The 15,498-nt window shown below is 43.2% G+C and overlaps 1 protein-coding gene across 3 annotated transcripts in view; it reads left to right on the forward strand.

Moving 5' to 3' along the window:
• Window positions 1-1,624: 1,624 nt before the first annotated feature.
• The window catches only part of TMEM242 (transmembrane protein 242), a 62,611-nt gene continuing 48,737 nt past the window's right edge, over window positions 1,625-15,498 (forward strand). For all 3 annotated transcript variants that reach the window (XM_050949957.1, XM_050949955.1, XM_050949956.1), the window contains exons 1-3: window positions 1,625-1,781; window positions 3,945-4,045; window positions 14,645-14,782. In XM_050949957.1, coding sequence (XP_050805914.1) covers window positions 1,646-1,781; window positions 3,945-4,045; window positions 14,645-14,782 — 375 coding nt within the window. In that variant the 5' untranslated portion in view covers window positions 1,625-1,645. The remainder of the gene's footprint in view (window positions 1,782-3,944; window positions 4,046-14,644; window positions 14,783-15,498) is intronic.

The following is a 15,498-nucleotide window of genomic DNA, read 5'->3' on the forward strand; positions in this document are numbered from 1 at the left end:
GTGCCCTGGTTTCCCCATCTATACCATGGGGCTAACCATACTGACCTGCATGGTAATGCGCTTTGAGATCTACTGATGAAAAGCACTAAAAAAGTTAGGTATTATTTGCCATGTTGTAGCTGTGTTGGTCCCAGAATATTAGAGAGGCAAGGTGTCTCTCAGGTATTATTACTAATGAGCATATTTACATTGAGCTTTACAAAACATAGAATAAAACATATTTTTCCTTTATTAAAAAGTGTATTTTGCAGCAACGGAAAATACACTATAGTAGTATTATTGTAAAATTATGTGTCTGGCCAAGGACCAGGACCCCACTGTGCTAAGCCCTATACAAACACAGAACAAAAAGACATTCCCTGTCCCAAATAGTTTATATTACTGCAGAATACTTTAGTATTTTTTAAGAAACAAAGGCTGCCCCAAGAAATGGACAGACTATAATACACATGCAGCGTTAAGCCACACACCACCAATCTTCATGGGATTCCCGCTGCTCTCACAGCTTGTCCCTTCTTTTACAAAAGAAAAAATATATTTTATTGTCATCAGTTCTAGCCCAAACAACTTGTCCCCTATAGGGACCTCATGGTCAAGGGGCCACCAGATGTGACCTGTGGGTCTATATGTCCCTAGGACCAACTCCGCACACATCAGAAGTGGGAGGCCCTCTGAACCCTAAGTTAATACCAAGTCTGAGGTCTCTCTGGAAGGTGCCGATCTGCAGCCACATCTCTCCCCTCAGTGGGTGGGACGGAGCACACCCTCAACATGGGGGGGGCGGAATTTTAAACAGCTTTCACTCGCTTTATCCACACCGCAGATTAGCCTGCCTATGTCAGCAACGGTATGGCTACACTTGCAGCTATACATTGTTGGGAATTACAGCTGTCTTCGTACAGCTGTGTAGGGAAAGCGCTGCAGTGTGGCCACACTGACAACTACCAGCGCTGCAGTGTGGCCACATTTGCAGCGCTGTTGGGAGTGGCTGAACAGGCGTTCTGGGATACCTCCGAATACCTCTGGAGGCCAATTACAGCGTTTTTGGTGGCCACGCTGGCGGAGCAGTGCTGCATCACCAGTGCTGCAATCGTTATACCCCAGGCAGAGCAGGAGTACAGCCAGCGCTGCAGCCAGGGAGATGCAACGCTGTATGTGCCTTGCAAGTGAGGACAGTGGGTAGGTTACAGCGCTGTAAACCCACCACCAGCGCTGCAACTCTCCAGTGTAGCCAAGCCCGACATTTATAGACACTCCCTCAGCCGCTGTTTTTAAGTTGCCCCTTCTGGCTGATTGTTTCACTACTTTCTGTCACAAACCAGCCCCATAAACTGCCCCGCGGAGCACACCTCCCTTGCAGCTGGGGGGGGCATTATTTAAGGCAGTTTTGACTCCTAGGGGGGAGGTGTATCAAGGGGGAGGCAGGGCACCCCCTTAGCTGACGCTAGAAGGGACCGGAGCTGCGCCTCCCCTCCGCAGACGCGTCTAGGCGGCTTGGGGAAGCCGTGCCGTGGCAGAGTGAGGCGTACGAGGCACTCTGAGCCGAGCGCTGCCGGGTGCACAGGCGGGGCCTGGGCTAGCGAGTCCCTGCCCAGCTCGGTTTCCATCCGGGTTGCAGGGCGGAGCCTGGCTCGCAAACCCGAGCATGGTGCCGGCTGTGGGCGCGGGCGATCCCGAGGGCACCGCTGCTCCAGCTGAGGGGAACCCTGGGCTGGGAGCGCCCGTGGTACGGGCGGGCCCTCACCCCGCAGCAGCCCAGGACAAGTTCTTCTTCATCAAAGGTGCAGAGAGCCTGGGGGGTAAAGGCCGGGTAGCGAGGGGAGGGCGCTGCTGCTGTTGCTGCTCTGCCTAGTCTCCACAAGGCAGGAAGATTCCCTCTTCTCCTAATCACAGCAATAGTGTGAGAAAGCCCCTTGTCTCCAGGGCGGACAGGCTGTGTCCCAGGATGGGCTGTGGGGCTGGCTGGGGTGGCACTGGCCACAGCCTTGGTTGTAACAGGAAGGTCACAAGGATGCTGCTGCTTCTTCCCTCCCCAGCTGAGCTGAATTCCCCACTCTTTGCCCTTTGCCTCCTTGCAGGACGTATGGGTTGCAGGAGAGGTCATTGCTGCTCTAGCAGGTGCTGTGGCTTCAGCCACATCTTGGTAGTGACAGCCTCTGTCCACCCACCCCCATCTCTGAAGGGTGGTTCCCCCTGCACTGCTGCTGCCCCAGCCCCCCATTTAAGCCCCAAAGGGAGCAAGGGGACCATCCCTTTGGGTGGAACCTACTTCTCCTGCAGCTTGCTCAGAGGGCAGCAAGAGAGCGCAAGCAGGTTTGGAAATGTTTCTGAGGCTACTGCACTTGTCACAAAGCCACCACTCTGTATCTGACCTCTCAGGCCTCCGCAGAGGAAACCTGCACAACAGCTTCAGAAGATGAGCCTGGGAGCTAAAATTCACACTTTTACTAGACTGCAAAATATAGACTGAGCAGACACACTGGATTTATGGCTCATTATAACAGCAATCTGTTACCCTCATAACCAGCCTGTGACTGGAAAGTTGTTAATGGGCCACTGTACCTTGAATGGTCCTTTGAAATATGTGTTAACTATTTATGCTAAATAATCTGTTCCAGCTTATGTGTATCAATGAAATTTGAGTACATTTCCCAGACGTGAAGAACTCTGTGTAGCTCAAAAGCTTGTCTCTCCCATCAACACAATTGGTCCAATAAAATATATTACCTCACCCACCCTGTCTCTGTGAAGCAACTGAAAGTTGCACTTCCCCTTCTCCCCAAGACCCACAGAAGCCCCTCAGCTACCACCATGATATGGAAATGGTGCTCCAGGCAACAACAGAGATAAAGCTGGAGAACAGCTGCTGAACGTGTCTTCAAATATGGGCAGATTTCCAATTGGCAATTTGAACTGATGAGTGCTGCAAAAAGCAGTTAAGTCTCCCCCTTGAAGAAATGGTGCTGAAGTGTACAGCCATGGGATACATAGCTCTTGAGAGACCCAGGCTGCTGTGGGGAGATATTGTTCAGAGAGAACTGTAAAGGAGAAAGACCTTACCTGGGAAAGCCTGCAGTCTGCTTAGTTTTATCTGACTTTCCAATAGATGAATGCAGTATAGTTGTAGTTCTGTCATTCCCAGAATATTAGAGACACAAGGTAGGTGAGATAATGTCTTTTATTGGACCAACTTCTGTTGGTGAGAGAGACAAACTTTTGAACCACACAGACCTGACCAGAAGAAGAGTTCTGAGTGACTTGAAAGTTTCTCTCTCTCAACAACAGAAGTTGCCTCACCCACCTTTCGTATTGATCAATGGTTTTCAAACTAGGGCCGCCGCTTGTTCAGGGAAAGTCCCTAGGGGGCCGGGCCGGTTTGTTTACCTGCCACGTCCGCAGGTTTGGCCGATCGCGGCTCCCACTGGCTGCAGTTTGCCGCTCCAGGCCAATGGGGGCTGCAGGAAGGGCGGCCAGCACGTCCCTGGCCTGCACCACTTCCTGCAGCCCCCATTGGTCTGGAGCGGTGAACCGCAGCCAGTGGGAGCCGCAGTTGGCTGAACCTGCAGACGCGGCAGATAAACAAACTGGCTCAGTCTGCTAGGGGCTTTCCCTGAACAAGTGGTGGTCCTAGTTTGAGAAACACTGCTACAGATGATCAGTCTCTACAGGGATTTACGGGCAGTGTGCCCTTTTTCTTCTCCAGGAATGTGAAGTAGCAAATCAGTTTTAATTTGTTGATATAAACTAATAATTGATTTTTAAAGTACTATATTACAGAACTTTCCACGTCATTCACTAGATTGAGAAAATGAGCAGTTTGACAGCTATTCCTTTCCCTCAGGCAGCAGCTGATAGATTTGCACTTCTGATTTTTTTTAAATGCTTGAACACTTTTTTTCTAGGAAAGAAATTCATTATTTTAATTTCTTAAATTTTGTTGGCAGGTGGAATTTTTCTAGGTACTGTTGCTACTGCAGGAATGATCGCTGGTTTTGGTACAACACTTGCTATGGCTAAAAAGAAAAACCCCAACTGGTTCAATAAGGTTTGTCTCTTTTAAAGTACTATACAACCAGTCAAAAGTAAAAATAAAATCTTTGCTTCATAGTATATTATTGCATGCTCATTTTGGCTATACTAATTGTTAAGGATATAGTAGTTTTATAACCAGGAGGCCTGATTTTGCATCAATGAAGTCAATGAGAGCAGGAGTTAATTCTAAGTTACGTGTTAGTGTTCCTTACTGCTCTAGTGGCAGATCTGGGCTGGTTATAATAAAACCCATAAAAAAGTTTATTCAGTCTGCTGTGATCACATTATTATAATCCAATGAAAAATATTAAATAAATGTGTCACAGTTCAGGACAACTACATCTGTATTCCCCCTCTATAGTCCATCAAGGGCACATACGCTAGGCTTCTGGCTCTCCAGCCATTGTCTCTCTTGGGTGGAGACATGCATCTTTCATTTTTCTGACCAGGATATTTCCAGGCTACACAGCTCCCTAATTATACTATAAATTCACCAGCAAAGTCAGACCGCCTAAGCAGACCTGTTTGCTTTTTCTTCAGAGACTAATAATAATATTACTGCCCACAGTTGAGCTCACAGCACTTTCTGTGCAAACTTATTTATTCTTAGGGTAAAAGCATTACAGAGAAAACATATTAAAAACAATAAAAACCTACATGCACGAGAGATCATCCCAACTCCAACATGGGTTCTGACAGGTGATTAGTCCTTCAGACCCCACAAAGGATTCTTGCCTATGGTCACATGTTTATAACAGCCTCAGCACAGAACTAGCGCACTCATGAAAAGTTTAGTCCATTCTCATAGTTCAGAGCTCTTTACCTGCTTCTGGAAACTCCAGATTAATCAGTAGACAATGGGTTTTCCTCCCCAGGGCACAGCTTCAAATGCCGTCCCAAGTACCTCCTAGGAAGTCCACTTCACACATACTGTCCTAAACAGTTCTTTGAAGTTCCTAACATTTCCCCAAGGTATACATTAGTCAGTATCCTAGAAAAGTTGCATACAGTCCTACAACTACACAGACAATTCTATTTTTAATACAATGGATCCTTAAACTTAACAAGATTTAACTTAACTCAGTACGGTTTATCTGAGATGTTGCAAGAAATTGCCCTCTGTCACAAAATGATTGAAACACAAAGCTGTTAAACAGTAAATTTGCTGTTTAAAGCCTTGATTCTGCAAACATATGTAAACTTTACTCATGTGAGTGGTCCCATTGACAAGTTTAAAATTAAGCACACACGTTTGCAAGATTACAACCTATAAGATTAAATGAATATCATGTAGATAAATACACTGTCACAGATAAACCTAGTATGTGAATGATCACTGTTATAAATAAATACGCAGAAAGCTCTTTTAGTAAGATTATACAGAGAAAAACATGGACATTCAAACTTAAAGTGTTTACTCCATTTTTAACTTGTCCCGTGCCACCTAGGTATTACAACACATGGTAAATGTACTGTCTGTGACTCACATGTATGTAACACTTGCAATAAAATAAATAAAAAATATAGTGTTAGATCGTTCAAAAAGTTTCTAAAAGGTATTCAAGTTGAGGATATTTAGTATGTATCATTAATGTAAGTAGGGAATTTTAAAATAAAGATTATGTAAATACATAATATTGACCTAGTACAGGGGTAGGAAACCTATGGCACACATGCCGAAGGCAGCACGCGAGCTGATTTTCAGGGGCACTCACACTGCCTGGGTCCTGGCCACCCGTCTGGGCGGACTCTGCATTTTAATTTAATTTTAAATGAGGCTTCTTAAACATTTTTAAAACCTTATTTACTTGACATGCAACAATAGTTTAGTTATATATTTTAGACTTATGAAAAGAGACCTTCTAAAAACGTTAAAATGTATGACTGGCACGCGAAACCTTAAATTAGAGTGAATAAATGAAGACTCGGTACACCACTTCCAAAAGGTTGCCGACCCCTGACCTAGTAGAACATCTGTGCCATAAACATTTAGACCTAGAAACCTATAAATATTTTGCATTTTTAACTGCAAGGACAAACCTATGATGGGACTGTATGTGCAAGTATATCTAATCTTGGAATAGAATACAACTATTCAAGAAGAGTTTTTCCTTAAGCAGTTTTTCATTGAATGAGCATTTGTAAAATAAACACTTAAAATTGATCAAACACTAAACCTACTATAATATCTATTGCACCTAAGAGATACCTCATCCTCTAAATCCTTTTGATCTGACATACAAAATCATATCATTTTATTCATTGTACTTTCCATTAAGTTTATAACAGCATTTATTCTGAACCCTCAAAATCTCTTCTTTTGAAGGAGGGAATATCTGAGATCCATCCATCTTGCAAAACCTTACTTTAGGCTGAGACATATCACTCTGTGGCTGTTCCATACTGATCCCATGTCACCTCTAATACTAGAATATCTAGCAAAAAATGCAAACGCCCTCTAATTTCAGGTAGGTGAACAGTAAGATCCAGCGTACACATTTTTTTCTGTGAGTAATGTAATAATTCTTCTAAAGACAAACTAATAGAAAATAAATTATCAAAATCTAGATAATTTTAAATAAGAAAATAAACAGCAGGGTACTTTTAGTAGCAGAAAACCAACAGGGATCAGTTTTTTAACATCCCATCCTCTCCAACAGTGAAAAACATTTTTACAGTTTAGCACAGTGGTGGGCAACCTGCGGCCCATGGGCCGCACGTGGCTCATCAGGGTAATCCACTGGTGGGCTGCGAGACAGTTGTTTACATTGACCACCCTCAGGCATGGCTGCCTGCAGCTCCCAGTGGCCACAGTTTGCTGTTCCTGGCCAATGGGAGCAGCGAGAAGTGGCAGCCAGCACATCCCTGTGGCCTGCGCCACTTCCCGCCACTCCCATTGGCCGGTAATGGCGAACCGCAGCCACTGGGAGGTGCGGGCGGCCGTGCCTGCGGGCAGTCAACATCAGCAAAATGTCTTGCAGCCTACCAACACATTACCCTGATGGGGGCTGCATGTGGCCCACGGGTCACAGGTTGTCCACCACTGGTTTAGCACAATTATTATTCTGTTCAGAAGAGCCTTGTGTTACTAGAATACTGGAAAAGGTGTGATGTAGGCAGGGCTGGCTCTAGCAATTTCACTGTCCCAAGCACGGTAGCACACCGTGGGGGGCGCTCTGCTGCTCGCCAGTCCCGCGGCTCCGGTGGACCTACTGCAGGCGTTTCTGCGGAGGGTCCAATGGCCCGTGGCTCTGGTGGAGCTGCCGCAGGCATGTCTGCAGGAGGTCCACCGGAGCCATGGGACCAGCGCACCGTCCGCAGCCACGCCTGCGGCAGCTCCACCAGAACCGCCTGCCGCCCTCCCAGCAACCGGCAGAGCGCCCCCCGCGGCGTGCCGCCCCAAGCACGCGCTTGGCGCGCTGTGGCCTGGAGCCGGCCCTAGATGTAGGTGAGGATTAAGGTACACTGGGTGAGATTTTTTGGAAAAGCTTGCCGAGTGCCTTTCTGCCTTATACCTGGCTTTAGCAAGTGCTAAATATTTTGATGAATATTACATTTCACTGGATTTAAAAATAAACAAGCCAGGCTAGTTGTAGAATGTATATATACATTATTTTGTGGCAATATTGTATTTTGTATGGCCTATTTAGATTTGAAAATATACACAGAATTACTTAGTCTAATAATGCCCAGATTTTTTAACCTTCAAAGCTGTCTGCAAAATTCATCTTTCTCTCTCAGCTTTTGAGGAGAGGAGGGTTTGAGGGATATAAAGTTATAGTATCAGTTATTATGTTTTGTTTTGTTCTACTTAGAGTGTGTGAGTATAGTGTCATTGGCTTTTTTATGTGTAATTATTTGTAATTAATGTTGTGACATTCAAGTTTTGCAAGATATGTAGAAACTAAGACAGTTGTCTCATTTTAAATATATTAAGAAGTAAGCACACGGTATAATAATGTAATTCCACAAATTATATAAATCCTGTTACCAATAGCACAGTTGGTTTCATTCTGACTGGCTATTATTTTTTATCATCTTGCAATGATGTTTTAAAACAACTGTTTCCTTGGACATTACATTAACACCATTTTAGATCTGTATGCTCTTCACTGGCTAACCTGCCCTACTACTCAATATGAAATTAATCTAGAGGACATTGAGAGGGGATCCTCTCAATGACACTGATGAATAGTAGGTAGATTGTACATGGCACCAAATGAAGTGAAGGATTTTCCTTTTCGGTTGAAACCTATATTTGCTGTTAGCCCTGCAACTGAATTAAAACAGTTTATCAGCAAACATCAGTGTCTACCAAGAATTAGAACTTTAGAGAGCATAAAAAGGAAGTGCTGCTTTTTGTCATGCTGTGAGGATAGCTGGTGAACAGTTTCACAAGACTGAGGCTAGACTTTGAAAATGGTATAACTGTCAACAAAAGAATGGCTGAGGACTAGTCACCAAAACAGAAAAGCAGCTCTGTAGTAGCATTATTAATTTCATTTAGAATTGTATATTTAGAGCACTGAACATTATAATTTGTAATAATATAACTTTTAAATGATACTGTACAAAAATAAAAGCATAACCACGAATAACTAGCTTTAAAGTTAAATGCAGTCATCATAAATGTAAAATGCATAGTTAAAATGAATAATGTTTTTATGCTCACAAAAGTGAGAGACTAACAGCAGGGGTAAAAGCCAGGCATGATGCAGGAAAGGACTGCTGTAAATAAGTAAGTAAATAAAATCCATTTATTCATGTCTGACTTTTGGTGAAACCATAGCAGAATTTTCAGAAATCTTCTCAATCCATCACTAGCTTTAAGCACTCAGCAGCGGACCTCCCAGTGATCTGCTGGACACCATCTATCCATCTCCTGTCGCCATTCCTTACATGATAACTAGGGCCCTACCAAATTCATGGTCATGAAAAACATGTCACAGACCATGAAATCAGGTCTTTTGTGTGCTTTTACCCTGTACTATACAGATTTCACAGAGGAGACCAGCCTTTCTCAAATTGGCGGTTCTGACCCAAGAGGAGTTGCAGGGGGCATCACAAGATTATTTTAGGGGGGTCATAGTAATACCAGCTTAGTTCTGCGCTGACTTCAGAGCTGGGTGGCTGGAGAGCGGCGGTTGGCGGCTGGAGAGTGGTGGCTAGTGGCCTGGGGCCCAGGTCTGAAGGCAGCGCCCCGCCAGCAGCAGCGCAGAAGTAAGGATGGCAACACCCGTACTTTGCCATCCTTACCTCTGCGCTGCTGCTGGCGGCGGCTCTGCCTTCAGAGATGGGGTCCTGGCCAGCTGCCGCCACTCTCCAGCTGTTCAGCTATGAAGGCAGCACTGCCACCAGCAGCAGTGCAGAGGTAAGAGTAGTAGCACTGAAACCTCCCCTACAATAATTTTGCAACCCCTTCCCCCAATTCCTTTTTGGGGCAGGACCCTATAGTTACAACACTGAAATTTCAGATTTAAATAGCTGAAATCATGAAATTTATGACTTTTAAAATGCTATGACACTGAAATTGACCAAAATGGACTGTGAATTTGTAGGACCCTAATGATGACTTTCTCAGGATTATTTCCATCTCTATGCCTGACATGACCACAGTACACAAGTTTGCACCTTTCGATTAGGAAAGTACAAGGCAAGGCCCTAATCCTGAAGATACTTATGTAAATGCTTCGCTTCACTCCCATGAATTGAAATAGGAATCAGTGTGACTACTCATGAGACTAAAGTTAAGCATGTATGGAGTATCTGCAGGACAAGCTCTGATAATGTACCTTAATTCTGACTTGCAACACCCAAAGGCAGAAACTGCCAATTAAGAGATTTTTTAAAAATAAAATCTAGTGCCATTAAATGACAAACTCGTGATTTTTTTTTCTTGTGATTTAGGCTCCAATCCTACAAAGATTTGTGCATGCGCTTAACTTTACTCACAGTGGGGTCAATCATGCCAGGTGCTGAGAACTCTGGCCCCAATCCAGCAAAGCAGTGAGCATGTGCTTAAATTTAAGCACCTTGAAGGCAGTGGGGCTTTTTGCAGACATAGAAAGCTGCTCAAATGGAGACAATTGCAAGTTTGGGGCCTTTGTCCCCAGGGCTGGTTCCAGGCAGCAGCCGACCAAACACATGCTTGGGGCGGGGCGGCGCTCGGGTTTTTGTTTTGTTTTGTTTTTTGCTTCAGCAGGGTGGCACTGGAGGGTTTTGTTTGTTTGTTTGTTTTTGTTTCGGCCTGGCGGTGCTCGGAGGGGGTGTGTGTTTCAGCGGCGCGGCACGGGGGGGCGGGGGCTTGGGCGGCGCAGTGCTCGGGGGGGGCAGGGGCTTGGGTGGCATGGCGCTCAGGGGAGGACGGGGGTGTTACAGCAGGGCAGCGCTCTTTTTTTTGCTTGGGGCAGCAAAAAAGTTAGAGCGGCCTGTTTGTCCCTAATACATTTGGAAAAGGTACCTTCAACTCTAGTGTGTGTGTCCCCCTTCCTCCAGTCTACTTCGCTCTCCCTCAATCCCGCCCCCAAAAAGTAGAAATTTGGAACATATATTTTGGGAATCAAGTCAGCTAATTCTGTTCCATATTTTCTGGCCTGTTTTTAAAAAGTGTTTTAGCAGTTTATTTTTGTATTCAGAGAGGTATTTTCAAACCTTGGAGCTGTGATGAAGAGAAACTAATGTGTACTGACAGTAAGTAACAAACGTGTGAGTAAAACCCCATTTACTTAAAAGAACAACACATAGCTATTTCTATATTTTAATTAATTAAACATTTTTTCTATGCCATTGCATTGTGGTCTCAGAAGCATTTCTCCTAGCATTTCATTCATCACTTCTCTTGAGGATTTAAATAGCTTGCCTGAACATCCTATGACAAAGATATCTGTAAACACAATTTATTTGGATACCTACCAGAGGAGTCAACTTGTGACTCAACTCTCTCGAACGACTACCAATAAAGCCAGATCAGTTTCTTCCATTATCACTTTTTCTAGTGCAATGAAGCATTTAAATATAATTCATTTTGCCAGCCGTTTTCACAAATAATGCTCGTGTCTCCCACTTAAAGATTCGGTGAAGTGGACATTTTTTGTGCACGGTTTTTCATGTTCAAAAGTAGGGAAATTCTTAGATTTTATATTATATTTGAAATATTTAGATAGGAAAAATGTCAGACAAAAAAGTTATAGAATTTCTAAAAGCAACAGAATCATTGTTATAAGCATTCATTAGTTACTGTACAAAGATCATAGGATTTTTATATAAAGGACTTAGTCTGAATAATGATCACTGTAGTTTGTGTCTTTGTGCACCAATATGCATATACACATGTATACTTGCATGCCACTCAGATTTTAAATGATGTGCGCCCGTGATTCTAAGGTGAGAACTGAGCCAACAGTGTTTGAGTTGCCCCTAGTTTAATAGCCTTTTGTTAATGGCTTCTACTCTTGAATTAGATTAGGCTATGTAAAGAGCAAGATTGCTATTGAATATATCCTTTGTGAACATATACTTCAGCTGGATAACCATGCTCAGAACTAAATCTTAGAAATTTAAAAAGTGAATGAAAATGGTTAATGTTTATGATTGTCTCTGGGATTATTTAAATATATAGTTGTTTGATGATTCAAAGTTGAATGAAAAGTTTCTGATCCTATTCCAATGTCCAGTAGATATTGGAAGTGGTGGGCACTCTACATATGCTAAAATAGATAGAAATGCAATGTAGGAGGGCAAATAGCAGGATCTATATTAAAATTTTCAGGAAGATTATTTAAAGATGACCTGCAAAAGGAAAATCAGTGGGTGGGGTGGGGCCAATTTAGATATTTTTTCTGCTGATTTACATTCTGCTGCAATATCAGTAGTGTAAAATCTTGTCTTCTCTGATTTTGCTGGACGTGACATTGGAGAGCTAAAGAACTGGTGTGGGAATTTTCTTAACTTTAGGGTAAGGGTAACCATGTTGATCTTGTAACAATGAGCTCTTTTCTCACAGCTGTTTGGCACATGTTTGAGTTAAACAGGTATTAATGAAAACAAACCAAAACCTAGAATTTTTAAAGTTTGTGACTAAAACTCCCTCTCTCAACTGCTCAGGGTTTATTTTAATTGGTAATTATGAAGACATCACCCTAGTTTATCATATCATCCATCACCATGAAGGGATTTATAAAGCATTCCAGGAAAAACAGGATAGACAAGACAGGAATTTGTAACAAACTTTTTTAGGGAAAAAAATAAAACCACCACATACTTTCAGGTCTTCTGTATATATCATACAATATCATAAACCTAATCTTTTTCCATGACAGGTCACCTTTTAAAAGCAAAAATCCAAGACCTATAAATGCTTTAAACAAGTTTGGAAATCAAGCTAATCCTGATACTTAGTTTTAACTACATATTTCTCTTTGCTATTCTTTAGAATATCTGAAAAAACGGTTCTTTAAATTCTCTTGCAAATGAATTTTCTCTGTCAGGATTTAAAATAATTTTGCAAATGAACCTATTTTTGATTAAATAATTTTGCAAATGAACCTTTTTTTTTGCATGTTTACACTTCTAATGACTATTTGTTACCTTCATACAGAAGTTTCATGCTCTTTAAAAATAAAATGGCAATTTTTGTTATACTCCCAGAATTTTACCTACCAACATACTGTTTCCATGGAGAAGGCTTCACCTTGAGAATTCATTTCTTCTGTGTTTAATTAGTTCTTCCAGAATTCTGAGTACAAAACAAAATTGCTGTTAAACAATTTTAAATAGTGTATGTAGATACTGGTTTTCTTTATTGTGCAGGTTTGAATCTTAATATTTCTAGAATAGTTTTCTTTAACCTAAGGGCTAATTAACATACAGCAATATGTTCTTTGTCTTCTGTCCTGCAAGCACTTATGTATGTACAGTCCCATTGGATTCAGAGGGAAAACTCATGTATATACGTTTAAGCACATAAAAGTGTTTCTAGAATCAGGGCCTGAATGGGAGCATTTTCAGGGTAGTGAACTTTGGAACTTACCAAGGTTTATCATGACCTTTTTATGTGGTCTGACCAAGAACTTTGCCTCATATTATAGTTAGCATATTAAAGTTTTAAGGGTCCAAGCCGGCAGTCTTTACCTGAACCTGAGTAGTTCCAATGAAGTCAGTCTGAGTTTTACTTTTCCCCAGGGGTGCTCCACCCCCAATCCGACCAAGGTCCCCCCACTCCACCTCACCCTCAAGGTCCCGCCCTCTCCCCATCTCTTCCCGCCCAACTCCGCTGCCTCCTCCAAGGCCCCACCCTCATTCTGCTTTTTCCTGTCCCTGCTCTACTCCCTTCCAGAGGCTCCTGCCCGCTGCTGGCTGCTCTACACTCTCCCCCCAGTCCCTCCATGAGCCGCCAAAGAGCTGTGGCTAGTGGGTGCTGAGCACCCACTATTTTTTTCTATGAGTGCTCCAGCCCCATAGCACCCAGGGAGTTGGTTCCTATGGTTACCAGATTGCAGTGGTATCTGGTTTACTGCAGTTACATTCTGTAGGTTACACGTATTCTACAGGAATGAAGTACACTTAATCAGATATCACAGTGTGATAACTGTAGGTAAATGTTGACTGTTCAGTGTAAACCGTACTGTGTACTCCTATATTAGTAATAGTACATTAATATTAGGACAGCACCCAAAGGCCTCAAATCACAACTGGGAACCTGTTTGGCTCAGCATGAAATGATTTTTCCAAAGAAAGATTTCTGTGTTATTAGGTTTGTCAACCCTGATGTATCAGAATTTTGACAAATGGTAAAAATGACTCAGCATGAACAGTACGGAGGCTGAACAGGATTCTACATTTGCCTGTCAATGGATTTTTGGAGAAATGAGATGCAAGCAGTTCCAGAGAACATTAATTGTTGTTTTTTTGTTTGTTTGTTATTTAAAAGCCCATTTTCAGAACTCCTTCAGGTGATGCTCCTCTCCCTCCATCCTCACATTAGTCCTTCTCTTTCTGAGGTACCCGCTCCACATGGGGCTGAAGGTCACCAGGGCCCTGCTGTTTCTCCAGCTTTCTCTCCTGTTACCCAGGGGGCCAGTGTAGAGGTCTGCAGATATCCTGTGCAAGAGGGAATCAGTCCAAAGATGAGTTTTAGAGCATTATTACACACTGACTCCTAGTGATCTGGGGCTGTGAAGGTGTTTCTGGGCCCTTCTGTTTTTCCTGGTTCCTACTCAGTTTACTGCATCTTCTGCCCCCAACCAGTCAGTCATTGATCCCCACATGGCAGCTGACATTAGGGTTCTTGAGATAGCAAGTGTGCTACCCACATGTGCTATTGACAACTGCTAGGACTGCTGCTGAGTCTCCTTCCTGGAGGATTAAGAGCAACTCATCCTGAGGAATTTTATGGAGGGTTTCAGCCCAGCTCTGTGGGAATTTGAGGGGTCAGGAAGGGATTCAACTAACCCCCTTGCTCTGCCCTCTAGTGCTACTGTCAAATCCTGCTGAGTCTTTAGTTCAATAGTAGAGTTTGCTAAAGAGACAAATGCCTAGAGCTAATTTTTTTCTTAGCTTAGATATTTTAAAATCCTTGTGTTACCGAATCTTGACCTTGTTATCTTGTTTCTAGGGTATTACTGCCACAGCTGCATTACCAGAGAATGGTTCATCGCTGGCCTTACGAGCCTTGGGGTGGGGTTCGCTGTATGCCTGGTGTGGAGTTGGGCTGATCAGTTTTGCCATCTGGAAGGCTTTGGGAGTTCACAGTGTGAGTACCACACATCATTTCCTCACAAATTGTGATCTAGGTGTGAAATGTCTTTCATGGGTCCGCCATACCACTTGAGCCCTACGGAGTGCCATCTGCAAGGATGTATGCTAAGGGAGAATGGCTGCTCAGCCTCTGTGCCCCAGAAAGCGGGGGCTTCATATTAGCCACAAATAGGCTGTTTTGGAAGGGGCTGTTGTGGGTGACGTGGGAGAGGAACTATTTATACCATACTTATATGAAGCAGTATTCCAGAGCTTTCACATAGGGCCACTATTCCAGTAAGACTAGAATAGTAGCCACAATTTTTCTCTGTGTTAGAGGGTGTGAATTCCAAGCTATCCCTTGCTTAGCTCTCCATAGAGTCTGAGTTTTGCCTTTAGCACCATCTGTTTATTTTCAGCACCCTTCAGGCATGAGATGTCCAAGTTTTGCTTTAGTACTTCAGCAACTTAAGAGCCATCTGTTTTTCTTTCAGATATCAATTTCCTCACTGGTGTGTTTCTGTAGAGAGTAAGGGGACAGTGGATGGTGGTTTCATGTGAAATAGAAGGAGGGGGAATCTTGTGATGTCAGTCAGGGCCAAGGAGCTAGGGAAACATCCTTATACCACAAGGAGTTCAAGCTATCTTCAACACAGAGGTGTTTATGCTCCAGTGCCACATAGTATTGAATCTGAACAGTAAAGATCATAAAAGCATTTCATTTGGGCCCTG

Source organism: Gopherus flavomarginatus, chromosome 4, assembly GCF_025201925.1.
Source record: "Gopherus flavomarginatus isolate rGopFla2 chromosome 4, rGopFla2.mat.asm, whole genome shotgun sequence".
NCBI classification, from domain to species: Eukaryota; Metazoa; Chordata; order Testudines; family Testudinidae; genus Gopherus; species Gopherus flavomarginatus.